Source organism: Perognathus longimembris, chromosome 1 (assembly GCF_023159225.1).
Source record: "Perognathus longimembris pacificus isolate PPM17 chromosome 1, ASM2315922v1, whole genome shotgun sequence".
In the NCBI taxonomy this organism is placed as follows: Eukaryota; Metazoa; Chordata; class Mammalia; order Rodentia; family Heteromyidae; genus Perognathus; species Perognathus longimembris.
The window spans coordinates 5,499,584-5,527,161 of NC_063161.1; the positions used below are offsets into that span (position 1 = coordinate 5,499,584).

A 27,578-nucleotide genomic window follows, 5' to 3' on the forward strand; every position below is an offset into this window, starting at 1 on the left:
TTCTCAAAATATTTACTTTTCTTTTGAAAAGGATACATACATTCCCGGCTCCCCTCCCGTCACTCGGGCCGCCAGCAGTGATCCACTCGCACGCACACGCTCACATAAGGCCAATGGGCTGTGCTCTGCCCCTACCCGCTCCGCGCAGGAAGAAGGGATTTCTCCTGGCCTCCTTCCCCTGGCAAAAGTAAGGGAGACAGGGGCCGCCGGAAAGCTGGCTTCCGGGAAGGGCAGAGGCCACGCCCCGTCTCAACACATGCACTTAGAAAAATAAACCCAAGTAGTGTTCTGGCATCCCCAACAACAGCAAAAGATCGCGATCTCTACCTGGAAGTCATCTTTGCCATTTTCTAGAAAAAAAAATTATTGCACTTAATTAACAGATGGTAGAGGAGCTTTGCCATGAAAACCAGGAGCTCCTGGGCCCCCTGCGGGGCCGTGTGCGGAGCCGCCGGGCTGGAGGGGCTCAGCCTGGCTCTGGGCAGGGGGCGCTGCCCAGGGCCTTGCCCCTCACAGGAACCAGTCGGGCAGAGCTCATCCTTTGCCAAGGGTCCGGACATCCGGGACTCCGCAAGGCTGCTTGATCTCTAGATAGGTATTTGTCTATCTAGACGTTTCTCATGTGTACATTTTTTTTTGCAGTATTCTAGCTTATTCATGATTTGTCTGTTCCGTGGCTGTGATGAGGCAAGAACACCCCAGCCCAAAGGGAACCCACGAAGAGCCAAACCCAAATCAGCTTCCCGAGCTCTGGCTGCGGGAGGGAAGCCCGGAGGAGGAGGCCCCGGGCCCCACGGACACACACGGGCAGGCACCAATCCTCTCGGCAAGGCCTCCATTCCGAAAGCCGGGGAGGGGGCCCGGCTCACCTGAGCACCCCCCCCCCAGCGCCGGCCTCCCCCTTCCTGCCGGGGCCAAGGCCGGCCGGCCGGCAGCCACACTCTTTCCAACTGAGCGCTTTGGGAAGGAACCAGACACCCCTGCCTGGGAGAAGAAGGAGGGGGGCATTGCACAGGCGGAAGGAAGGGGGAGCCCCTAAGGGGGTGAGACGTCAAGCCTGCCCCCCCATCCTCTGGGGTCAGAACACAAGACGCCCTCCAGAGATGAGGGGGTCAGCCCCTTAAAAAACACAAAAGTGAAAAGGAAAAAATCACAAACCTTTACATTTTCTAGCCGAAGAAAATAAAGAGCTTTTCAGCTCGAGGCTTGTCCACCATAGAAAAATGACAAGGAGAAGCGCCTCTGGTGAACAGCCCTCCGGAGGCGAGGGGCCGGGCGGACAGGGACATGCGGGATGCAACCGCCCCGGGGTACGACACAGTGGAGGTGTGTGCACATGGTTTCCACAGAACCACGAGGTCAAAGGGGGGGGGGCAAGTCCCTGGAGAGGCGGGTGTGCAGTCCTGGAGGGCGTGGCCGGCGGGTGGCTCCGCCCCGCCTCCCCGCCCCGGTGAAGAGTCTTTTCCTGGTGAGCCACCGCTGTAAATAAAGCCAGTGTTAAGCGTGACAAAGTGCCTCGGTCTCCTCCGTCTTCCTCACGGTGGCCGCCAGGGGGGCCCCCCCCTCCAGACTCGAAGGAGCAGGGGGGAGCTTCCACAAATTGCCTCAGTTACTCTCTCCCGTCCAGTGGAACACAAGAAAAAGACACGGCCACAGGTGTGGACACCGTTCCACTGCGTGGCCTGGCGTGGCCTGGCCTGTGCGGTGGCCCCCGAGGGCCGGCCAGAGGGGGGTTCTAGGGCTGTAAGAATGTCCAGTGAGTCGCGGTGCCCTTGGCAACTCCGGAGGTGCCCTCCCTTGCTGGCCGCTCCGGGCAGCCCCCCACGAGGGGCCCGGGACCAGGGCTGAGAAGCCCTTTTCTGCACCCAGGGGCAGCAGGCTTCGGCCTGGGCCACACTGGTGGGCAGAGCAAGAAAACAATGGAGCTTCTCAGGAAACAGCCCCGGCCCCGGTGCCCACAGAATAGGGGGGCTGTGGCGGCCAGTTGCCCAAATACTGCCAGGGGGAGGTGCCTGGGGTGCAGGAAGCCAACACTTCCTTTTCAAATCCAAGGTCTGAGGGTGGTTACTGGGTGGAGGGGGCCCGCGAGGAGGCCAGGCCCCGGGATAAACAAAAGGTTCTCGGGGCTCCCGGGCCTGGCTGGACAGGAGGCGGAAGGGCTCCCTCTCCTCCCTTGGCACCGGTCAGTGGGGCCCCGAGACCCACCATGCTGGAGTCTCTCCTCCGTTGCAGGGAAGACACAGAGGCGGGAGCCAGGGCCTCGCTCCTCTGGCTTCAGAGAAATGGGGTGTGGGGACGAAGAACAAGTGGGGATACTTCTCCTGCTGGCCTTAGGCCCCGACTCTGCCCCGCGGCTGCACCCGCATCAGCTAGCTCCAAGGAAGATGGGAATGGATGCTTCTTGCAGAGACTTTCTGGGGGAAGGGGGGTGCACGACAGACGCACCCCAGTGGAAATGCACCTGCTACCTGAGACGACGTAAGGGTGAGGCGACCGGGACGCATTCTGCAGAGAAAGCCCTCTGCGGGGCCGGGGGAGCCTGAGCGCCCTATGAAAGCAGAGAACCGGACTCAGGAGGGCCCCCTCCGACTCGGCCGAGACGTCGGGGGACAGGAGGGCCGGCCGTTCCCCCGTCTACATGGATTCTCCTCACGCTCCCCTTCCGACAGGAGGCCGCCTCCCCAGGGAAGTCGCCCCGCGTGGGCACTGGCCGTGTCATAATGAAGCTGAGACGTGGACGCCCACAGGGCAGGGTACTGCCACGTGCCCACGACGAGTCCTAAGTCTCCACGCGTGCGTGGGGTCCGGGGAGCCCCAGGCAGAGGTCTGAGGTGCAGGCAGTGCCCTGCCCGGGCAGGGGTGCGGGTTACAAGGGCCCGTACTTGGTCTCATACTTGGACACGATGGTCTTGCACTTGCCCACCTCCTTGCGCAGCTCGGCCACCTCCGTCCGCAGGGCCGTGTTCTCCTTCTCCAGGAAGGCCGCCCGGATGGTGATCTGGTTCTCCTTCAGGCGCCGGGCGTCCCGCGAGCGCTTCGCCGCCACGTTGTTCTTCTTGCGCCTCGTCCAGTACTTCTCGTCCTGCGGGAAGGGGCCTCCTGTGGGGCTCTCATTTTCCCCAATCTTTCCCTCTCCTCATGCACTTAAGCTGGGCCGTGGGGACGGAGCCCCGCGGGGCACTGCCCTGGCCTGCGGCCGGCGCGCGCCATGCAGAGGGAAGCACTTCCCCGGGCTGGCGGGCAGCCGTCTATGGGCGGCTCCTGCATGCAGTGCCACTTGGGCCCTGGCCTCTTCTAGACGGGCTGGTTGTGGTTGAAGGCCTGAAATCTGGGGCCAGTTCCCAGAGCTTAACATCTCAGTCCTGCAAGATTGTTGGCAGTGGAATATGTGAATTCCTTACCCACCCACATCCAATCTCCAAGGCGCCATCCCTCAGGATGAAACAACAGCAGGAAAGAATAGCACCAATGACCTCGGGGCTGAGGAGGAGCGTCACACAGGCTCATCCAGTGCCTGGCCTGCGATAAGGACCATAGAAACACTTGCCAGCCACCATCGGTCTCACAAACTTCCCAAGATGAAGAGCCCAAGGCACACAAAGATCAAGGGTGGGAAGGTGGGGTCTGCACCCAAGTCGGCTTTGTCTCTATAGCTATGCTGAAAAGTCCTCTCTCTCTCTCTGCTTTTCCAGTACTGGGCCTTGCACTCTTGCTTATGTAAGGCTGGCACTCTATCATTTGAGCCACAAACTACACTTTCAGCATTTTGCTGGTCAGCTGGAAATAAAGAGTCTCATGGACTTTCCTGCCCAGGCTCCTGAATAGCTAGGACAGGTGTGAACCACCAGCACACAGCCTTCCCGTGTGTTTTTCTAGAAAGGATGGAAAAGCCATGAGTTTCCTTTTCCCTTCACTTCCTGCAGAGTCATTGGGCTGAGAGCTGCTTGCGCGTCCCTGGAGATGGCCACAGATAAGCTGTCTTTTGCCCTTCAAAACAGGGGCTCTTTCAAGCCCAGCTCCTTCAGCCTCGTGAGCTCTTGCCTCATGGTTTGGCTCAAGCCAGAGAGGGAGGACATCAACATAATCAGAGGCCGTGGGAAGGAGGGAGAAACTTAGAGGTGACAGGGCCAAACGATAGTTGACTGCCTTTATTTTTACCAAATGGTGGCAGTGTGTTGCTCCACACACTGAACTCATGCCTTTCTACCTGGTGTCCACAAGGAGGAAGATCAAATCCCATGTGCAATCCCTAGGTTCTGTGTGTCTCTGTACACGAGAGGGGGGGGGGTGCGTGTGCGTGTGCGTGCACGGGCATGCATGCACATGCTGGAGTTCAGGTCCTGGCCTGTGGTAAGCAAGCCCTCTGTCCCCGAGTCCCCTGCCCACAGCCCTGTACCGATCAGGGCTCCGGGTTACCTTCTGTTCATCAGGGACAAAGACCTTCTTGGCCTTTTTGATCATGGGCTGAGGCTTCAGGTCCTCCTCTGCAAACTTGTGCTTCCGAGGGTTGAAGAGCTCCCCGCCGGGCACGCTGGAGAGGACCAGGTCGGCAGGGTCGGGATTGAAGTTCACATCCACCTCCACACAGTTGGGGTCAATGGGACTGGGAGTCTCCCTCTCCTTCTCCAGGGAAGATTCTGAAAGACAGACAGGGTTCTGGAAGCAGCTCACAGGCCGGAGGAAACCCCTGTCACCGGCCTCCGGCTTTAAGCTCAACCTGCCACAGCAGTGCAGTCCTTAAGGCGGACAGAGGCGCAGCACGCCATGGCTCAAGGCCATAACCAGAGGGAGCCTTCACTTGCTGGTGCCGCGCGCACACAGAGCATGCGCCCCACCGCGAAGCGACGGCGCGGAGCCCAAGGATGCTTGGAAACAAAGGCCATAAAAACCGTTTCCCAGGTGCTCTTCTTCTTCCCCAGAAATGTGAAGCAAAATCTTAAATCTTTACACTCCTTAGCTTCCTGTGTCTCAAGCCTGCAATTAATCAAAAACAGCTCAATCTCTGGCCTTCAATGGGCTAAGGACAGGACTTAGAAATGTCATGATCTGATCCCTCTCCTCCCTCCCTCCCAGTACTGGGGATTTGAACTCAGAACCTTGTGGTCGGTAGGTTGATGCCATAACCCTGAGACATACCTCCAGCCCTGTGGGTTTTTTTTTTCTTTCTGTGTGTGTGTGTGTGTGTGTGTGTGTGTGTGTGTGTGTGTGTTATGTGTGGTAGAACTGGGGCTTGAACTCAGGGCCTCTTACTCTCGCTTAGCTTTTTTGCCCATAGCTGGCACTCCACCACTTGAACTACCTTTTCAGTTCTGGCTTTTTTTCTTTTTTGCCAGGGGCTTGAACTCAGGGCCTGAGCACTGTCCCTGGCTTCTTCCCGCTCAAGGCTAGCACTCTGCCACTTGAGCCACAGCGCCACTTCTGGCCTTTTCTATATATGTGGTGCTGAGGAATCGAACCCAGGGCTTCATGTATACGAGGCGAGCACTCTTGCCACTAGATCACATTCCCAGCCCCAGTTCTGGCTTTTTGTGCATTAACTGGAGATAGTGTTTTCTTGGATTTGTCTGCTCAGGCTGGCTTCAAACTGCAATCCTCAGCTCTCAGCCTCTGGAGCAGCTAGGATTACAGGCCTGAGCCACCGGCACTGGCTACCAGCTCTGTTTCCTCTCGCCCTCATACACACTGGTTATTTTTAGGACTGAGTTCACTTCCTGCTATGGCTTGTGCCTAAGCATCAATCTACCTCCTTTTAGGCCTCATGTTGTAGCTGGGATCACAGGGGTGTGCCACCATGTTCGGCTTCCCTATCATGGAGACAGTCTCCAAAACCTTTCTGCCTGTTTGGGTGCCAGCTCACACTTGCAATCCTAGCTACTCGGGAAGCCGAGATCTGAGGATCATGGTTCAAAGCCAGCCTGGGCAGGAAAGTCCATGAGACTCTCATCTCCAATTAACCACCCAAGAAGCCAGAAATGGAGCTGTGGCTCAAGTGGTAGAGGGCTAGCCTTCAGCACAAAAACTCAGAGGATAGCACTTAGGCCCTGAGTTCAAGCCCCAGGATAGGCACAAGAAAAAAAAACCAAAAGCCTGTCTGCCTGGGCTGGCCTGGCATCATCACGTCCCCACCCCAGCCACGCACGGAGACCGGAAGACAGGGACATGCTACCGACGCCAGCGTTGGGGTGACGCCTTCGTCCTGGGATGGCTCTGAACCCCAGTCCTCCTGTTTTCAGCCTCCCCCACAGCTAGGATTTTAGGTGAGAGCCATCGGACCCTGGCTTTGAGTTCTGCTGTTGGGTGCCTAAGACACGCTCATCGCTTTGCAGTATCTGCGTTCAGCTGAGTTTTAGGACAACTCTGAGGGGTATTTATTTACAGACAGGGACAGTAAGGCTCAGAAGAATGCAACGGTTTCCCAGGGTCACACAGATAAAGGACCGAACTACAACCTGACTCCTGGTCTGGTTGATTATTCTTTGTTTTTCCTTGCCGTTTTACAGTGAACACTGGATTAAAGTCGATTTTAGAGTTCAAAGGTTGCATATCGTTAAACATAAGAGCTATATGTTTTAAAAACTGAACCTTTGGCCTTGTCCAACGTTCCTGATAGGAATACACAAAACATTCAGCCAACATTCACTGAGTACTGACGGCACGCAGTATAACAGACAAATACCCCTCCCACCCCTTCACAGAATGCTTCCCTAGTGGGCAGCATTACACACATTTTTACTTTTTTTTTTTTTTTTGCCAGTCCTGGGGCTTGGACTCAGGGCCTGAGCACTGTTTCTGGCTTCTTTTTGCTCAAGGCTAGCACTCTACTACTTGAGCCTCAGCGCCGCTTCTGGCCTTTTCTGTATATGTGGTGCTGAGGAATCGAACCCAGGGCTTCATATATATGAGGCAAGCACTCTTGCCACCAGGCCATATTCCCAACCCCCATTTTTACTAATTTTGTTTTTGTGTGTGTCAGTAGTAGGGCTTGAAGTCAAGGCCTGGGCGCTGTCCCTTAGCTTTTTCCGCTCAAGACTGATGCTCTATCACTTGAGCCACAGCTCCACTTTTGGCTTTTTTGTGATTAATGGAAGAATTTCACAGACTTTCCTACTTGGGATGGCTTAGAACCATGATCCTCAGATCTCAGCCTCTTGAGTAGCTAGGATGATGGGCGTGAGCGCGCGGTGCAAATTTTTAAAAATCTATGATAAGTTAGATCCTATGTAGATACACGGGTGAGGGGCCTTTCAGGAAGTGTGACTGTCAAGGCCAGAGCGGGGTGGGGGTGAACTGTGGGGGAGTAACTGGGTGTGGAACAGAAAACGCTGCATCTTTAATCCCAACAAAACTAAGGTTCTCCACGGGGGCTGTTCCATCCTGAGGGGCTGTGTGGAAGTGTCAGGCCGCGGGGAAGAGCTACTGCCATCGGGCGGCTAGAGCCCAAGGAGGACGCTCAACACCCTACAACACAAACGATACACAAAGACCTTTCTCCAGACACAGCAACAAGTCATCTACTTCAAGTCTGGATGGTGCTCATCTGGCCTTTTCTCTTGGGCAGCGAGCGCTGGAGGTCTCTGCGCCAGGTCATGCACATAAACTCTTGGTAACCGTCACAGAGGAGATGAAGTCAGAGGTCTAAGGGGTAGAGGTGCAAATACACAGGGACCCATGTGGTAACCGTGGGAACACAGGGGCCCCCAAACCTCTGATCTGTCAGACAAACAGCCAAGAGCCCCACTACATGGAACTTATGCCCCAAGGACATCATGTCTAGATGCCCCTCAGCAGCAACCAAATGCCAATGTGTGATTAAGCTTCATGAACAAGAGAGAGCCCAACGACATGACAGAAGATAACAGCCAAAGACTGCATAAAAACGTGGATGTTGGGGCTGGGGATATAGCCTAGTGGCAAGAGTGCCTGCCTCGGATACACGAGGCCCTAGGTTCGATTCCCCAGCACCACATATACAGAAAACGGCCAGAAGCGGCGCTGTGGCTCAAGTGGCAGAGTGCTAGCCTTGAGCGGGAAGAAGCCAGGGACAGTGCTCAGGCCCTGAGTCCAAGGCCCAGGACTGGCCAAAAAAAAAAAAAAAAAAAAAAAAAAAACGTGGATGTTGAAGAACTTTCCTTCCCTGTGGATAGCTCTGTGAACAAATTCTTCCTAGTTACTATAAAACCTTAAAATTACTGCTGGAAGGAGAGAGAAGGGTCCCAGGTCTACTTGAATTTGCCTTGAAACAGTCTACTCTGAGCCCCGCCATGACAAAACATTGAAAACTAAGTTGGAGCCAGGCACTGGTGGCTCATGCCTGAAATCCTAGCTACTCAAGGAACTGAGATGCCGGAGTCACAGTTCAAAGACAATCTGGACAGGAAAAGTCTGTAAGACTCTTATCTCTAACCACTAAAAGCAGAGTTCAAGTGATAGAGCTCCAGCCTTGAGTGAAAAAGCTAAGGGACGGCACCCAGACCCTGAGTTCAAGCCCCAGTACCAACACACAAAAAATAAACGAAGTTGGGCACTGGTGAACCACACCTGCAATCGTAGCTTTTCCCAAGCAGCCAGGCTAAGATCCAGAGGACCAGGGTTTGAGCCTAGCCCAGGCAGAAAAGTCCACAAAACTCTATCTCCAAAATAACTAGAAAAAGGGCAGGCTGAGTGTAGCTCAAGTGGTAGGGGTGCAGAATAAATGTGAGGCCCAAGTTTAAACCCTGGTATCAGTAAAAAATAAAATACATTCAGATCCAACACAAGCAACGTAGAATACCCATATCTTGCTGGTGGATACAAGCACTTTGTACACTATTTGGAAGCACCTGCAAAAGTGAACATATGCGTGTCCACTAGCCCAGCAGTCTATTCCTACTTAAATACCCAAGAAAAACGTGTACACGTTTGCTAAGACACCTACGTAAGTGTTCACAGCAGCAGTATTCATAACCCAAACTGCCCTTCCACTGCAGAATTAATAAATGGTGGTATGCTCACACAGTGGAATACTATTCAGCAATGAAAATAAATTAATCACTGCCACAAGCATCAACATGGATAATTTTCACAAATAAAAGTTGAGCAAAAGAAGCCAGACACACACAAAAAGTACATACAGCCAGGCACTGGTAGCTCACACCTGTAAGCCCGGGTACTCAGGAGGGTGCTATTTAAGGATTGAGATTTGACGCCAGTCTGGACAGAAAAACCCAAAAGATTCTTTTTTTTCTTTTGCCAGTCCTAGGGCTTGAACTCAGGGCTTGAACACTGTCCCTGGCTTCTTTGCTCAAGACTAGCACTCTTACCACTTGAGCCACAGCACCACTTCCAGTTTTCTGGTGGTTAATTGGAGATAAGAGGCTCATGGACTTTGCTGGCTTTGAACTGAGATTTGAGGATCTGTGTCCTGAGTAGCTAGGATGACAGGACACTGGTGCGCGGCTTCCATGCGACTCTCTTCTCCAATTAATCACCAGAAAACCAGATGTAGAGCTGTGGCTTAAAGTCTAGAGTGTTAGCCTTGAGCAAACAAACTATGGGACTGTAAGCAGGCCCTGAGTCCAAGCCCCAATATCAGCACAAAACAAAAAACAAAAAAAAAAACCAACCAAATTAGGTGTCACCCATGTGGCCTAAGATACAGACTGGCTCTATTACTTATCTATGGAACCATCCTTCTAGGACAATTCACACAAAAGTGAGCATTCTGGCTGGGTGTGGTGGTGTACACTTGTAATTGCAGCCACTCAAGGGGTAGAGGCAAGAAAAGGCAGAGTTTGAGGCCAGCCTCCAACAAAAATATAAATGACAAGGGTGTGGTTCCAGTGGTAGAATGTTGCTTAGTATGCACAAAGCCTTGAGTTTAATCCCCAGTGCTGCAAAAGAAAAGGAAGAACTCTGGAAATTTACTGAAGCTTCTATATCTAACCAGTCTATAGGAATATATTAAATGGCAAAATCTACTTTTCAAACTCTGGAGGACATATGATTCTGTTTCATTAACAAATTGTTACTGATAATTCAAAAAGGAAAGGGGAGCCTAAGGACTACAAGTAATTTAAGAAACATATAAACCAAATGCAATTTGTGGGCTTTGTATGGATCTTAATTCAAACAAAATATAAGACAATAACGTTTATTTTTCAATTTATTTTATTTATTTATTTGTGTGTGTGTGTGTGTGTGTGTGTACTGGTACTAGGGATTGAACTGAGGGTCTAAGTGCTGTGTCTTAGCTTTTTGCTCAAGGTTGGTGCTTTACCACTTGAGTCACAGCTCCATTTTTGTGGGTTTTTTTTCTGGTTAAGTAGATAGGTGTCTTGTGGACTTTTCTGCCCTGGATGGCTTCAAACCACAATCCTCAGATCTCAGCCTCCTAAGTGGCTAGCATTACAGGTACGAGCCACCGGTGCCCAGCAAAACAGTGAAATGTATGAGACTTTAGACATTTGAACATTGATGGACTTACTGTCAATTTCACATGTAAATGGTTTGTTGGATTAATTTGAGATGGGAGTCTTGCTATGCTGCATAGGCTGGCCTTGAACTCCTGATCTTCCTTCCTCAGCAATCAGAATACCCTAGGATTACAGGTACACACCCATGGCACCAGATTTTTTTTAAAAGAAAAGACTCTTATAGTTTAGATATACATTCAAATGTTTATAGATGAAATGTGATTTCATCTAGGCTTGATGGAAAATACTGAGTTATGAATTAAGAACTGTAGAAGGGCTGGGGATATGGCCTAGTGGCAAGAGTGCTCGCCTCGTATACAGGAGGTCCTAGGTTCAATTCCCCAGCACCACATATACAGAAAATGGCCAGAAGTGGCGCTGTGGCTCAATTGGCAGAGTGCTAGCCTTGAGCAAAAACAAGCCAGGGACAGTGCTCAGGCCCTGAGTCCAAAGCCCAGGACTGGCCAAAAAAAAGAAAAAAAGAACTGTAGAAGCTGAGCGAGGAGCTAGTAACTCACATCTGTAACCTTAGCTACTTAGGAGGCTGAGATTTGAGGATTGCAACTCAAAGTCAGCCTAGGTAGGAAATTCTGTGAGATTCTTATTTCCAATTAACCAGCAAAAGGTGGGAGTGGAACCGTGGCTCAAGTGGACAGGTGGCTCAAGTGGTAGAGTGCCAGCCTTGAATGAAAAAGATAAGAAATAGCACCCAGGCCCTGGGTTCAAGCCCCAGAACTGGAAGTGGCACATAAAAACAAAACAAGAATAATGGCTGGCATAAGCTGGGGGATGGCTAGAGGGTGTTTTATATTTTTGAACCCAGAGCCTCTATATGGTCTACCATTAACATGCACTTTTGTTTTTGCTTAAAACTTTTCCTATATTAAAGTTTTTAAAAAAAGTTGGGCATCAGTAGCTCATGCTTGTAATCTTAACTACTCAGTAGGCTAAGCCTGTCCAGGAAAGTTCATGAGACTTATCTCTAATTAAACATCAAAAAGGTGCACATGGAGCTATGGTTCAAGTGGTAAAATGATAGTCTTGAGTGAAAAGCTAAGGGATAGTACCCTGATCCTGAGATAGATACACACACACACACACACACACACACACACACACAGAGAGAGAGAGAGAGAGAGAGAGAGAGAGAGAGAGAGAACTATATGAGAGTTATTTAAGTGTAGGTTGAGAGGTAAACCAGCAAACACTAGCTTTTTAGGACTCTGAGCCTGCCCAAAGCTTTACAGAGCCTGCTAAGAAAGAAGCCATGTTTCCTGTTTCCCCTGGTAGGTTAATGTCTAGGGGGGCACAAAAACAGATAACAAACAAACAACAGAGGCAAACAAAGAAAAAGAGGATAAAGGTCAAATCTTGAAGATGTCTTCTGGGCAGTGGGACTGCCTTCTCTATGTCAGTGTGTAGCAGCTCCTGACCATGGAGACAGACCACCTGGGCTCAGGTGCTCTCTCCAGTACCTACAGCTGTGTGACCTAAACAGATTACTTCTCTGTACTTCCCTTTCCTTTTTCTTTTGTTAGATCTGAGGCTTGGACTTGAACTCAGTACCCGACGATTTCATTCACTGACTGGTACTCTACCAATGGAGTCATACTTCCAACTCCAGTACTTCATTTTCCTTACTTCACACTAAGTATAACAGCACTCATCTAATAAGGTTATTTTGGTGAATTGGTATGAAATCCTGGCACAAAACAAGTGCTAAGGAAATGTAAGCACTTGAAATAACGGTACTAATGGCATTAGTAAGTACTGCCTGAGCTTTCCAATACTCTTCCCAACATACAGGTGAGGGGTTTGTAAAAGCTCGGCAGGGAGCAACTGGAGAATGGGATTTCTCCCCCGCAGACCAGATCTGCAGCATGCCAACGACAGCAAGGCTCGTGTGACTACTATGCCACCTTCTGGCCTCGGAGGACTATGCTGAGGGGTTCCCTACCTGCAGCCCACCGGGGCTTCCCCTTAGAGAAGGGGCTCACTGGGAGAATGAACACGGCCACCTTTGATGGGGAACAGAGTCTGTGGATGGGACAGGTGGGCCTTCCCAAAGGCCTGCCACCCACCTGTGCTGGACACGGTTTCAGAGGACTGAAAGATGGCGGTGGAGGAGGATGGCGGCGAGGCTGCGGAAGAGCTGGCCGACTCCTTCCCCTCTAGCTCGGCCACAGGCAGCAGCAGGTTCTGGGCCAGGTGGGTGGGGCTGGCAGGGATGCCATTCTCCAGCAGGAACTCGTCCAGGTCCATGTACTCCAGGTGGAAAGACTCGCCATCGTAGGGGATAGTCTTGTCCCAGATGGGTGGCATGAGGGAGGCCGAGACAGCCATGGTGCTGGCTGCGGCCACCTCGTCCTCTTCCAGCTTTTCCTTCCCCTTTTCCTTATCTGCAAACAAAACCTCAGGTGAGATACCACACAAGAGCAGAACTCTGTCCCAGGAGGTGGGCAGTGAGCCTCAGGGCAGACCCAGCTTTCGTGGAGGCCTGATTCCATGCCCATCTCACGGACCCTGTGCTCTGGTAATAAGCTGCTGCTTCAACAGGCTGACTGGCGGGCCCTTCCATACTTGGTATTTCTCGAATTCTAGCCACAGGTTAGCACCCTGATATGGTTCCAGGCTAATGTGGACTAGGCTGTGGGTTCGCACCTGCCGGAGAGGGGCTACAAGAAGGAAAATGAATTCGTGTTATCTGTCCTGAAACCTTAGTGTAGAAAGGAGTGAGGTTCTCAGGCCAAGAAATGTTGTTTTCAGTCTTATTCTCTCTAGTTAGACGTCTCCTTAGCAACCCAGGGTTGCCACTATCAGTCCAATCTCCACTCAGCTAGTCATTAGTTGTTACTTAAACTGAGCTCCAGTCTTTCATTGTAAATAAGGATAAAACCACCTTTTTTTTTTTTTGCCAGTCCTGTTTTTTGAACTCAGGGCCTGAGCACTGTCCCTGGCTTCTTTTTGCTCAAGGCTAGCACTCTATCACTTGAGCCACAGCGCCACTTCTGGCCTTTTCTATATATGTGGTGCTGAGGAATCGAACCCAGGGTTTCATGTATTCGAGGCAAGCACTCTTGCCACTAGGCCATATTCCCAGCCCTAATGGTGCTTTTTTAAAATATTTATTTTATTTTAATCAGTTGTGGGGCTTGAATTCTGGGTGTGGCCTTTGTCCCTCAGCTCTTCAGCTCAAGGCTAGTGCTCTACCACTTGGGCCACAGCACCACTTCTAAAACCACCTCTTTTGTGATCACAGAGACCATTTGAGAGTGAGCTGGTGCATACTAGGAAGGAAGCATACTGCGGTCAAGTTCTGTGTCTGATTCATTTCTAAAGCACAGGGAACATCAAAGAGGTGGGAAGATAATAAATGTGAATGAGTAGAGCACACTGGATTTGCAAACGGCTTCACTGTAGTGGACTGTAGTGGAGAAGACCTGGAGCCAGGCCCCTGGTCAGAGCCATCACTTCAGAAAACCTTTCTCCCTGAATCAACGGAAAAAAGTGAAGGCAAGTTTTTCAGAAAGCAGGAAAGGGTGGAGCTGAAGAATGCTCCAATTCCAAGGCAAGTTGTGATTAGTTATCAATTAACCAGGACCGGTGCCCACCTTATTGTCCTAGCTGGCCCTAGAATCCTAGCTGCTCAGGAAGCTGACATCTGATGATCTCCACTCAGGGCCAGCCCAGGCAGACCAATCCCAAGCATTGAGTTAAAGCCCCAGCCCCAGCACACACATACAAAAAGTTATGGACATGGATATCCAAGGAAGGGTGATTAAGAAGAAAAAAGGCAACTGAGAGATGTGACACTATGGGAAGGGTGTCAGAGTGACAGGGATGCTAATCAGAGGAGTGGTAGGGAAGATCATGACAAGTTCATAATGTTTTTGTTGTTGTTTATTTTTTGCCACTCCTGAGGCTTGAACTCGGGGCCTGAGCACTGTCCCTGGCTTCTTCTTTTTTTTTTTTTTTTTTTGGCCAGTCCTGGGCCTTGAACTCAGGGCCTGAGCACTGTCCCTGGCTTCTTTTTGCTCAAGGCTAGCACTCTGCCACTTAAGCCACAGCGCCACTTCTGGCCGTTTTCTCTATATGTGGTGCTGGGGAATTGAACCCAGGGCCTCATGTATACGAGGCAAGCTCTCTTGCCACTAGGCCATATCCCCAGCCCCCCTGGCTTCTTTTTGCTCAAGGTGAGCACTCTGCCACTTGAGCCACAGCTCCACTTCTGGTCTTTTCTATATATGTGGGGAATCGAACCTAGGGCTTCATGTATACGAGGCAAGCACTCCTGCCACTAGGCCATATTCCCAGCCCAGTCTATAAGATTTTTATCTCCCAATTAACCACCAGAAAACCAGATGTGGCTCCAAGTGGTAGAGCTCTAGCCTTGAGGAAAAAGACCTTAGGGACAGCACCCAAGCCCTGAGGTCCAAGCCCCAGGACCAATAACAACAATCAAAAAAAAGATAGAGGTTTTAGCTAGGTGCTCACACCTATAACCTTAGCTATTCAGGAAGCTGAGATCTGAGGACTGGACAGGAAAGTCTGTGACTCTATCTCCAATTAACCAGCAAAAAGCCAGAAACGGAGCTGTAGCTCAAGTGGGAGAGTGCCAGCCTTGAGCACAAAACAGCTAAAGGAGCAGTACCCAGGTACTAAGTTCAAGCCCCAGTGCCAGCACCAAAAAGAAAGAAAAAAAGAAGGGGGAGGTTTGACAACAAAACTTGGACATGACTAACTGGAATAAACGAAGTCTATAGCTAACTTTGTACCAGGCTTTAAAAACCACTGGGGACTAAAAAGCCATGTTTGTGGGCTTTGTAGGTCAGATAGACTTCTTGGTCTACTCCCAAGACATCCAGACTCCACATTCTGTTCCCAAATGAACTGATCTTTGCTAGATGGGGTCATCAGTGTTCAAAGGAAACAGAAGGGGAGGGAACAAAAAAGCAGCCATACTCAAGGACAAGCAACAAATAAGTTCCAGGTATTACCTGGACTAAGCAATTAGGCTGTGTTATTTCGCCCTCCCGCCCCACCTCCCTCTCCTAGGCTTGAACTCAGGGCCTGAGCACTGTCCCTAAGCCTGTGTTCAAGGCTAGCGCTCTCCCACTTGAGCCACAGCGCACTTCCAGTCTTATCTGTTTATGTGGTACTGAGGAACTGAACCCAGGGCTTCATGTATGCTAGGCAAGCACTCTACCACTAAGCCATCTTCCAAGCCCTTAAAGATATTTTTAAGATCCATGTTTTTGTAAGGTGCAGTTTTTTTTTTTTTTTTTTTTTTTTTTTTTGCCAGTCCTGGGCCTTGGACTCAGGACCTGAGCACTGTCCCTGGCTTCTTTTTGCTCAAGGCTAGCACTGTGCCACTTGAGCCACAGCGCCACTTGTGGCCATTTTCTATATATGTGGGGCTGGGGAATTGAACTCAGGGCTTCATGTATATGAGGCAAGCACTCTTGCCCCACTAGGCCATATCCCCAGCCCCTGTAAGGTGCAGTTTTAATTTTAAGAGCTCAAGGACCTGTTCATTACTCAGAGCACAAGGTCTAGTGGTGCCAGTGTGACACTAGAAAGAGCACCTAATTGAGAGCCATAAGGCTGACATGTGTGACCTTGTAAAAGTTCTCTGACCCTTAACTTTCCGCAGCTGAGGAGTGGGGATAATATCCTAGAGGGCTGTTGTAGAAGTCAAAATAAAATAAGATTATGTGAACATGCTTTGTGACACCCTGCAAATTTAAGGCAGAATGACTGTTATGGATACTACTTGCCGATAATCTTAACCAAGAACCTGCCAAATGTGAATACTTGCAGCTGGTCTTCGTCTCATATTTGAGACAAAGCTTCGCCTTAAAAAACAAATGAAGGTCTGTGCACAGGAGATCCTGAAGCAGGAGGGGAGCTTGTTGCTCACCTTATTGTTGAAGCTATTTATAATCCCACAGCAACAACCAATGGGAGCTTCAGAATACACCAGGAAAAGAAGATGGCATTAAGAAAAAAAAAAGAAATTAACTCCCCCAGGCCAGACAATTCGCAGGCCCATCCCTTCCCAAGTCTTTGGGTTAAAGGGCAGCTCCTGCAAATTCCCAGATCTCAGTATACCTCAGTATACCTCAAACTCCACAATAGGTGGCACTCCTGCTGCTGCCTGATCCTCATCTCCTCTGCCAAACACCAAAGCCAAAGCTGCTTTCCACATAGGCCCCAGGGACCCTTTGGCCTGGGCTGTACGATGAAGTTCAGTGCAGTCAATGTGGCCCAAACCAGCCGGGGAAAGGGCTTCAGCAGTCTCCTTCCTGCTTTCCTCCTACCTGACCTGGCCCGAACCCATCTCCCTAAAGGGCACTCCCATCCCTCGCCCAACATGCCCCCCCCCCACCAGATGCACCTCAAGCACCAGCCCAGACACATTTCCAAAAAAGAAAAAAAAAAAAAGCTCCAGCGCAGACCTAGAAGCTGGATCCCTGGCATCCAGAGAGCCAGAACCGCACTCCCCTAGCTGAGGACAAGGCCACATCCAAAACCCATCTGCTACCCAAGGCCAGAGCCTCACAAACTTTGATGGACTTTGAAACCAAAAGGGGGGGTGGGGTGGGGGGAATGAAGGCCAGGTGCTCCTTCAAAGGCACCGTCCAGTCTCGGGATCCGCAGACAGGGTGGGGCCCAGCCAGGCATCCCGGGGATTCGGATGCCAGCAGCCCCAGGAGGGGAGCCCTGGAAGCGGCCGCTCCACCGATTCCCCCCCCCTCCTCCCGAGAGCCCCCCACCCCCCAGCAACACCTCACGCCACCGGTCCATCCTCTCCCGCCTGACCCGCTCACTCCAGCTCGCCCCCCCCACCCGACTGCCTCACCCCCAGCCCCAAGTCTAGTCGGCTGCCCGCCCCACCCCACCCACCGCCCCCGTCACCCCCGGACCCCCATCCCCTCCGGGCGGGACCACTCCACCCAGACCTCTGCCCCGCCCCGCCCTCCGGGCCCCGCCCCTGCGGAGGCCCCGCCCCCAGGCGCGCGCGGACCGCCGCCCCACCCCCACCCCCGCCTCACCCAGGCGCGCCTCGCGCGGGGGGTTCTCCATCAGCTTCTTCAGGACCAGAGGGAAGGACCCTGGCAGGCCCCGATCCCCAGCTGAGCGCCCCGGGCCCGGTCCCGCCTGCGGCTCCACAGGCGGCTTCTTCCCGCCGCCCGCGTCGGACATCGTGCCCCGTGCCCGGCTCGCCCGCCCGCCTCGCCTCCCCCGCCCGCCCCCCGAGACGGGCCGGAGTCGAGCGACCTGCCGCAGCTGCCGACGCGAGCGGCACTGCGCAAGCGCGCCGCCGCACCCCCGCCTCGCTTCCTTCGCGCCCCGCCCGCTGACTGGCTCCGGGGCGTCCATTATTCATGAGGCCCGGCTGGCGGCCCCGGAGCGTGGCTTCCGATTGGTCCGTTCTGTGCGAGGCGGGCACAGTTCCGCGAGGCGGGATTGGCCCAGGAGCCGGGCGAGCGAGACACGTGCGGAGCCAGGTGAGGAGCGCGGCCCCGCCCGCGCTAGGCTCGTGATTGGCCCGGGCTGGGTTTGTGGGCGCTAGGCCTTCCTCGGCGGCAGCAGCCGGCTGACGTCCCCTTTCGCCTCCCTTCCCAACCCGGCTTTTTCCGGACCCCCGAGGCCTCCTTTCCCTTTGGCCCCACTCTCAGCCCCTCCGGGACGCGGCCGCTAGAGGGAGGCGGAGCTGGGAGCGGCGGCGGGCCCCGCGGGTCACGTGGAGCCGCAGCCGAGTCTAGCCGAGTGGGGAGGGGGTGGGGGGAAAAGCGCGGGGCAGCCAATGGGGGGCGGGGGCGGGGCCAGCGTCCGGCACGAGGCTTCGCACGTGCGTACGCCGGGGGAGGGCGGGCCTTCTGGTTCCGGGGACTCTGCCCTAGGTCGTGGGACGGGGACACCGGGCCCGGCCCGCTCTCCTCCCACGCGCCCCAGAGGTTGGCCGAGGGCAGGCCCGCCGGCTGGGCCGGGTCGCGGCCAGGGCCGGAGCGGGCTCGGCCGGTGTCAGGTTGCCCACTGATCCCGGGCTCTGGAGCTGGCCCGGCTGTCAGGGCCAACAGTGGCGTGGACGGGCGGGGGGGGGGGGGGGGGCGGTTCGGAGCCCGGATCCACATTTCCGTCTCCCCCTGCCCCCACTGTAGCCAGCGACCTTGGGAAAGTCCGGGTCCTCCGCTTTCCAGCCAGCCCCCAAACAACTCTGAATTCTCCTCCTTAGAAATATGTATACATATATATATATACATACACATACATATAAACGTACATACATATGTACACACACACACACACACATATATATACACACATATATTCTCCTTTATACAAGGCCCCAATCTCACTTTTTTTCAGGGTGGGGGGGCGCCTTGGGGTTTGAACACAAGGCCCCCCAGGCGCCATCCCTGAGGTTTTTCTGCTCAAGGCTGGCCCTCTTACAGCTCGGCTTCCTGCTTTCTGGTTAATTGGAGATAAGAGTTCACATCTCAGGATTCAGCTGTGATTACAGGCGTGGAGCCTCACGTTTTGTGTGAGAACCACCCCTTCTCTTAAAAGTTACGCACTCCCTGTTTGTTCCTTAGGTTTGAAAACATGGCAGTGTGCACATATGGAAGTTGCCCTGGGTGGTCAGAAGTTTGCATCTCAGGTGGTAAGAGTGCCAGCCAATGAGTAAAAGCATCAAATACCGAGTTGGAGTCCTGGTCTGGGACAAAAAACAAGTTTGTAACTCTTATAATACCAAATAGACTCTGCCTCAAAACCTAACAATACTCAGCTCTCTTGGTTTTAATCCCAAAAGTTGGAATCAGAATTTTCCTAGGAGTAGAAGACAAAGAAGTTGAATAGCTGCTAAGCCTAGAAAGCAAGATATTTGAAAGACTCTGGATGATGAAAGGGACGAGATAATTCGAGTGTGACTCCAAAATTGAAGCTCTTCCTGCTGCAATAATTAAACTTTGGTCTTTCTCTGAATGTGGTAAATCCTGACTCCTCTTCCTAGGTCAGATGGAGAGAGGGCAGGATCTACCTTGTGGCGTTTCCATGAACCAATGTGTGTAAATGCACAAATCCACCTTGGCAAGAGCAAATCTGTGTGTACAGAAAACCCAGATTGCAAAATTGTTGGTGAGAATTCCATACATGGCTAAATGAATGTACCTTTAGGAGAAACTCAATTAGATCTTTCTAGAAACAAATTGCAAAGGGCATTCCAAAGGGACTTAAGGAAGCTTTTCTTTTTTTCATAATGGCAAATGTGGCCATGATGGGGCTTTCTGGGCTTGTGTTAAATGCACACTTTCCTAGCTAATATGATAGAGAGAATATGATTTGGAAGCCAGTGGAGGAGGATCAATGATAACATGAGAATAGCAAGGTACTTGTCTTATGACAAAGGTGGATTATAGGGAGTGGAAGTAAAGGTGCAGATTCACTCAAAAATCACCATTCCACCCATTCACCTGGAGCAGATCACTGAAAGAACAAGTGACCCTGGGGAGATGTGAAGTTAGCAGTTTGGGTCGGAGACTGAACATGTACTGACACTCCGCTGAGAGGGGATTTTCCCCTGCATCACCCAAGGCTGGCTGGTGTGTGGAGACATCACGAACATGTTCCCTCTTGTGTCTCACAGCTGTAGAGAGAACTACACCCAGACTTTCGTGGGGCCATGATTTTCTTCCTCCTCCAGCTGACCCCAGAAGAATCTCCAGGGTCTTCCCTCTATCCTTGCCTTGTGTCAGTAATGTAAGAGTAACTCTGTGGCTCTTCTCTTAGGAGAGGAGTAATTATGAGAAATAATTAGCTAAATTGTGTGTATGTGTGTACACGTATGTTCACGCACAGGTGTGCTGTTCCTAGGGCTTGAACGCAGGGCCTGGATGCTGTCCCTGAGCTTTTTTGGTTCAAGGGTGGTCCTCCACCACTTGAGCCACAGCTCTACTCCTGGCTTGTTGGTGGTTAATTGGAAATAAGAGTCTCACAGACTCTCCTGCCCCAACTGATTTCAAACTGCAATCCTCCTATCTAAGGCTCCTCAGTAGCTAGGATTGCAGGCGTGAGCCCCCAGTGCCTGGCTAGTTAGCTAATTTCTACAGTGTATGAGCACCCCAAAGAGAGAAACACCATAAGAAGAAGGTATTGCTTGATTAAGACCTCAGATGGGTCCTGGGGCAGTGTGACTTGGGATGCAAGTCTGGGAGAGTCTCCTTTCACTGCTAACCAGCCCTGAAGCACTTGAGCAAATGACATCCAAGCCTCAGCTAGTTTCCTCTTGGAAACAGGTGAAGCCATCTACTACACCAGGTGGCAGTGATTGAGATAAGCAGCCTCAGGTGCCAGCCTAGAACAGCACTACACCGGATGGAGCAGGTGGGCACCTTGGTGCTACAGGTTATGATGATGGATCAAGACTTGGATTCTTTTGGGTGTGAGGACCCAAGGATGGGTTATAGAATCTGAAGTTAAAGCCAGAATGGGTTGAGAAATGTCCATTTTGCACAACTGAGCTGACTTTATAGTCCAGAGATCTGCTAACTAAAAACTTGATTAAAGTAACCATATGCAGATTTTTCTCTCGCATGGGAGTCACTGACCAGATAACCCACAATGATACCTTTGGCTATACCATCAGCCTCTAATGGGACTTGAGCCTGGGATGTTGAGAGCAAGATGACATTAAGGCTGCCATTGAGTTCTGACGAAGCCCAGCCATCTGTGAACTCCTTCAGTACCGAGGTCAGGCAAGCACAAGGCTTTGTTCAGAGTAGTAACTCAGTAAATATTTGTTGGCTTGCTTGTTTTGGTTGGCGCTGCTAGAAGGCTTAAGAAAACCTCAGAGCCAACTCCCATACATTTGGAGCATTGGTAACGCTAAATAACAGTTATTGTGTTGGACTCCGCGCGGAATCCGGAATAACAAGCATGACCCGTGCTTATGGCAAGTTCCCGGGCACTGGGCCTGGCCAGCCGCGCTCCTTTCTCGCCTGCATACCTGAGTCCGGCTCTGCGGTTTGTCCCTGGGTGTCAGCGTGCTCCAGGGGAGAAGTGCTGGGTGGAGGCCCCTTGTAAATTCTCGCCCATCTCTTCAGCACTCTCTGGAGTACCAGCTTCCTGCTTGGCTCGCATCCCATGCACTCTCAGGGTTTGGATTACAGAGGAGCTGGCCCAGGAGTGCCATTTCCAGATACCTCCTCCACCTCCCCAGCCTCTGCAGGTACAGCCACCTCCCGCCCGTGCGGGTGGTGAGGCTGGGGGGGCGGGGCTCAGGCTCAGAGCCCAGCTGCAGCACCGGGTTCTTGCTGCCACACTTCCTTATATCTCCGTACCGGAGTGTGGGAAGTCCAAGTCAGTTTGGCAGTGCTGAGGACAGTGCCCGGTGCTCAGTTAACGTGAACTCCTACTATGAGTCTACTTCGGGTTGTTCCGGGAACTTCTTCTTCCCCACCGTTCCTCAATAGGGACCCGGGGTGTCTCCGCCTCATTCTTCCTAACCATTGACTCCTTAACCCTGCCTCTCCCCCCTTACTCTTCCTGGCCTTTGTTTACTTGTTTATTTACTCTGTGTGTGTGTGCATGTGCTGCTGGCATTAGAGCTTTGAATCTAGGCCTGCACTCTTACTTGGCTACTTTTTCCTTTCCCGTGCTGATCCTGGGGCTTGAACTCAGGACTTAGCTCAAGGCTAGCACGCTACTACTTGAGCTACTGCTCCGCCTCCAGCTCTTTGGTAGTTAATCGGAGAAAAGAGTCTCATGGACTTTCTTGCCTAGGCTGGTTTTGAACTGTAATCCTCAGATCTCAACCTCCTGAATAGCTAGGATTACAGTCATGAGCCACTGGCACCCAACTTACTTATTTGTTTGTCTTTTTCACTGCAGGCTAATGCTTTACCAGTTGAGCCACTTCTGGCGTTTTGCTGGTTATTTGGAGATAAGACCATTACAGATGTTTCTGCGCAGGCTGGCTTCAAACCACTGTCCTCAGATCTCAGCCTCCTGAGGAGCTAGGATTCCAGGTGTGAACCACCAGCACCCAGGTTACTTTATGTAATCTCACATTTATTTAATTTGATTGACGATAACTGGGATTTGAACCCAAGGCATTGGGGTTGCCTGAACCGTGCTCCCCGCCCCCGGTCCTCCAGCGGCCTCTTATTCCTCTGATACATTAGTTCTCTCCCGCATCACACCAAGGCCTTTGCAGGCACTGCCCTCCTAGCCAGAAAGTCCCCTGTGTAGCCGTCTGTTCCTCACCCTCTGGGCTTCAGCTTAAATGTCACCCCTGGCCCTGCTTCCCTGACTGCTGACTGTCAAGGGCAGCGTTTGTTGCATTGGTGCTTCAGCCACAAGTGTAGCAGCTGCTCAGTTAACCAATAACAAACGACTGGATGACCAAGAGGCACAGCATCCAGGGAGGACGCCCGCGGCCTCTCCGTCTCTGCGCATCTGCCTCCCCGGCCCACGAGGCCGAGCGCGCGGCACAGGCCGTTCGTTCCTCTCGCCATCTAGCTTTGGGTCTGGCCTGGCGGGAGCCGGGTGGAAGGGCCGCTCTTGACTTTGCCATCAGCAGCTGGCAGCTGGTGAATGTGGGCTTCCCAAGTTCCCGCTTGGGAGGCAGCCAGCGGCACAGGTAGAGAGGACTAGGCCCCTGAGACGGGGCAGGGGGTGGGGTGGGGTGGGGGTGTAGCCATGAGGAGAAGGGGCTGGCCTTCCCAGGGGCCCCCGAGGGAAACCAAGCTCTGAGTTCAAATGGAGCAAATCCATCCCTGAGCAGGCCGGAGTGAGGAGTAAGGAGACAGCCCACTGGCCCCCAGGCAGCCTGGGCCCCTTTCCTCCCCTCTGAAAGCAGACGTGACTTCTGCACGGGTTCCCCAGGCCGCCATACCATGCCCCAAGAAATTTTTGTCGGTCATGGGGCTTGAACTCGGGGCTGGGGCACTGTCCCTGAGCTCTTTCTCAAGGCTAGCGCTCTACCACTCTGAGCCACAGCGCCACTTCTCATTCCTTGGGGGTTCATGAAAGGCAAGAGCCTTCCAGACTTTCCTGCCCAGGCTGGCTTTGAACAGCGATCCTCAGATCTCAGCTTCCTGAGTAGCTAGGATTACAGGTGTGAGCCGCCAGTGCCCGCCAGGCATCCACTTCTTTCTGTTTTTGTTTGGGTTTGTTTGGCAGTCCTGGGGTTAGAACTCAGGATCTTACACTCACTAGGCAGGAATTCTGCCACTTGAACCACAACCCCTTTTGGGGCTTAGTTATTTTTCAGTGGGGTCTCACCTCAATCTTTCTACCTTGGGCGTCCCACATGGATGGGATCACAGGTGTACCCCCACCACATCTACTCACAGAGATGAAGACGCCAGCCTTTTGCTCACGCTGGCCTCCAACTGCTATCCTCCCATTCTCTGCCTCCAAAGTAGCTGGCATTACAGAGGCGGACCACCACATCCCGCCAACTTCCAGTTCTTTAAATCGGAGGGGCGGGGTTGCTGGCTTTGTGGCTTAGAGCCCATGGGTTCAGAGATGCAGGGCCTTTCCAGAAGTGGGGTGAGGGGGGGGGAAAGAAGTGGGGGGATGGGGCGAGCACGGGAAGAGATCCCCGCACCTGGCACGGACACTGGGGCAAATGCAGGCGCAGTGATAATAAGAGTAGGCTTTAGAGATCAGGGCCCAGAGCAGAGAAGGGAAACAGCTCACTAGGGCTCGGGGCCCAGACCCACTCGTTCGTTGGCCGTGGGAGATTGGTTGCTCTGCGGCCCAGGGTGAGGGCCGCCAGGAAGCTTAAGTGTGGGTCTTAGGTCTGGTCTGCGCTGCTAAAGGAAGTCTGCTTTTCCAAGGACAGGAAGGAGACAGAGGTTTGGGCAGGGCCCAGGAGCAGCTAGAGGGGTGAGGGGCTGGGACCCCACATGGGGGACCCGCACAGGTCTCAGAACTAGAAAATGGAACGTGCGGCTGTAGGGAGAGCCGTCTCAGGAGCACACCTGGAACTTCTCACGCCGAAATTCCTTCCCACCGGAGCCCAGAAACTCCCTGTACATGACCTAACCGTGCTGGAGAAAGAAGGGGACGTTTGCAAGGTCCGTGGGGAAAGCCCACTTCCTTACCCCGAGGCGCAGGGCAACGGGGCTGCCCAGGCCAACGCCACCAAGGCCAACACCAGATTGGTGGGGAGAGAAGCTGTATAAGAACACGTGAAATGCCTGGAGCAGGGCTGGGAATGTGGCTTAGCGGTAGAGTGCTTGTCTAGTATGCACAAAGCTCTGGGTTCGATTCCTCAGTACCTCATAAACAGAAAAAGCCAGAAGTGGCGCTGTGCCCCAAGTGGCAGAGTGCTAGCCTTGAGCACAAAGAAGCCAGGGTCAGTGCTGGCAAAAAAAATAAAAATGCTAGCTATTCTGGAGACTGAGTTCTGAGGATCAAAGGTTTGAGACCAGCTGGGGCAAGAAAGTCTTTGAGACTCCTATCTCCAGATAACCACCAAACAAAACGAAGCATATGAAGTGCTTGCCACAGGTCAGCTCAGAAAACTGGCTGGGCATGGTAAGTCCACTCCGGCTATCTCCCCAGGCAGGCATCGTGCAGAGGGCCGGGAAGTGGATGGGAGCCCCGAGCTGCCTTGGGCTCTTCCCCACGCTTCCCCTCACTCTCCTCTCTCGCGTTGGCTGCAGTGGGTGACTAGATGCAGGGACGGGAGATGACCTTAGACCGTCGCTGCGTCCCTCTGACCTACAGGGCTGTCCAGGTGCTGGCACCATTCAGCCTGAAAGCCTGGGCGGGTTCCCTCCGCGCGGAGCCCTGGCTGTCCGGGGGTGGTGAGGGGCAGGGACTCTTCAGCTGTCCAGGGCTCGGCAGACCAGCGGGGTGGGGGGAGCCAGTGACCAGCAGCTGCTGCATACCTCCAAGCCCTCGCTAGCCTCCTCTGAGGAGCCGTGCCCTAAGGCGCCCTCAGAAACCCTTTCCTGCCCAGCTGGGCGCTGGCCCTGCCTGCAGCACGGGGAGCGTCCCGGGACACAGGGGGAGGGCCAGGACGGAGCTGTGCCCGCCTTCCCCATGCCTAGATCAGGACGAGAATACTCTACCTTAACTTTTGGAAAGCTTGCCAGCTGGCTCTGCCCGCCCTGGGCACCCAGAGATACAAAAGTCAGAGCGAGACGGCCAGTTTATGGACGTGGACTCTAGCAGGGGCTCGTACCGCGGGCCAACCGCAAGAAGACTGGCCTGTCCCAGTAAGCAGCTGGGGTCTTACGTGCTGGCTGCTGGCGAGGTATCTATCTCGTGGGCTAGAGGGGCGGTTCCTCGGGAGCCAGCCTGGAAGGGCCGCTGAAATGCCCCCGCATTGGAAACTATAGCTAGCTGCAAACCAGTCGTGATGCTCATGTCTGTAATCCTCGCTACTCAGGAGATGGAGATCAGGACTATTGTAGCTTGAGGTCAGGCCAGGCAAAAGGTTAGCGAGAGCCCATCTTAACCAAAAAGCCAGGCTCACATCCGATCCCAGCTGCATAGCAGGCATTAGTGAAAGAATCACTCAGAAGCCAGACCTGGGGGAAAACTGAAAACCTTCCTGAAGAAGAACCAAAACAATAAAAAGGTGGTGGGCATGGTTCAAATGGTAAAGCACCTGCCTAACAAGCATGAGGCCCTCAGCTGGAAGAGAGGAAACAAACACACAAAACACAGGGGGCTGTGGGCCCTGAGGCCCGTGCGAGCCCGCTGTACCCTACCACAGGTGTGGGGTGTCTCTTCGGGAGCAGAGCTCGCTGCCACCCCTTTCCTGACCTGCCAAGAGGGGGGCCAGAGCTTGTCCTCTGGCTCCAAAGTTTGGGAATGAGCTAAGGGTCCCGGGGAGGGAGGACCGAGTGATGAGCTCTACGAGGGACCAGCACAGCAAAAGGAGGCAGGGATCTGGAAGGGTCCTGAGAGAAGCCCTGTCCCTGAGCCCCCCGGCGCACCTAGGCAGCCGAGAACAGCTGGGCCCCTCCTGCAACAAGGCGGCCAGGGTTCGCTCTGTCTGAGGCACGGGCGAGGCCTGGACTCCATCTCCAGCCCCACCAGAAGAGAACACCCATTTGATAAAGGCAGGAAGGCCGTTGAGCCATGAGGACTTGGCAGGAGCATTCCTCACACGCAGTGTTTGGGCCCCCAGGCTCCCCAGGCAGGATGGCTGCCTCTCGTTCCTTCCCCGCCCTCCTCCATTGCTTTGCTGTGGTATCCTAGGAACACCAGCTTCCAGCCTTGTGGTCCTGTTACATAACAGCTCCCAGCCCGGCCGGGACTTGAGTTCAGCCCTCCAGCAGCAAGCCAGCCAGCGAGCGGCGAGCAGGGAAAAACCTCTCCAAACCCGCCGCCGCCGCCGCTCCGCTGCCCACCCCGGCGGGAAGAGGGAGGGCACTCGGCCAGCCAGCTGCGCACCGCTGGATTCTTCCAACAAGCACTCTTGTCCTGTCCTTGTCCCACACGCGCACGGCACCTGTCACCGGCTGCACACCACCACGCTCCCCAAAGCCAGCAGGCCTAGGGGGGTAAGCCCCAGAGTTGGTGTGACACCCACACACTGGCCTGTGTCCTTGTCTCTGCACGGGGCACCCCTTCCTCTATTCAGGATGGGTCGACCCCCTGCTGGGGGGGGGACCCTGCCCAGCCCGGCCTCTACTGCCCTGAGCCTGCCCCCACCCCTTGGGCAGCTTGCCAGGTGCAGACCACCTGCGCTCCTACCTGCCCTCTTTTCTGGCCAAGGCAGAGTGTGCTCCAGCAGCGACTTGAGGACCTCGGGCATGTCCATGGCAGGGGCCACTCCGATCCGGTCGCAGCTAGACATGGCCCGGCAGGAGGTGCTTGCTCTGGGAGTTTGGAAGCAGCTGGAGCGGCCGGGGCCGGGGCTGGCTGGGGAGCCGCAGGCTAGCGCGAGGCGAGGCAGGCGGGGTGGGAGCCCCGAGGCAGCCAATGGGCGGCCCCGGCCCCGGCCCGCCCGTCCACCCCCAGCTCGGCCTCCCGCCAGCTCCCCGGCTGCAGCCAGGCCTTCCCTTCCCGCTGCCTGGCAGGGCGGACCTGGCCCCGTGCCAGCCGCAGCACGTGGAGCCGCCGCTCCAATCCTCTGACAGAGCTCCCAGCCTG

General features: G+C 53.6%; 1 protein-coding gene across 2 annotated transcripts; it reads right to left on the minus strand.

Annotated features, from left to right (window-relative positions):
- Tef (TEF transcription factor, PAR bZIP family member) lies at positions 1-27,355 on the minus strand. Of its 2 annotated transcripts, none has more exons than XM_048354794.1 (4): positions 27,180-27,355; positions 12,533-12,850; positions 4,417-4,637; positions 1-3,082 (listed from the first exon to the last, which is right to left on the minus strand). In XM_048354794.1, the coding sequence occupies exons 1-4, from the start codon at positions 27,280-27,282 to the stop codon at positions 2,867-2,869; spliced, it is 858 nt and encodes a 285-aa protein (XP_048210751.1). In that variant the 5' UTR covers positions 27,283-27,355; the 3' UTR covers positions 1-2,866. The 2 variants fall into 2 exon arrangements, with proteins under 2 accessions (XP_048210751.1, XP_048210743.1); XM_048354786.1 differs by lacking the exon at positions 27,180-27,355 and adding an exon at positions 17,507-18,041.
- Positions 27,356-27,578: the final 223 nt, after the last annotated feature.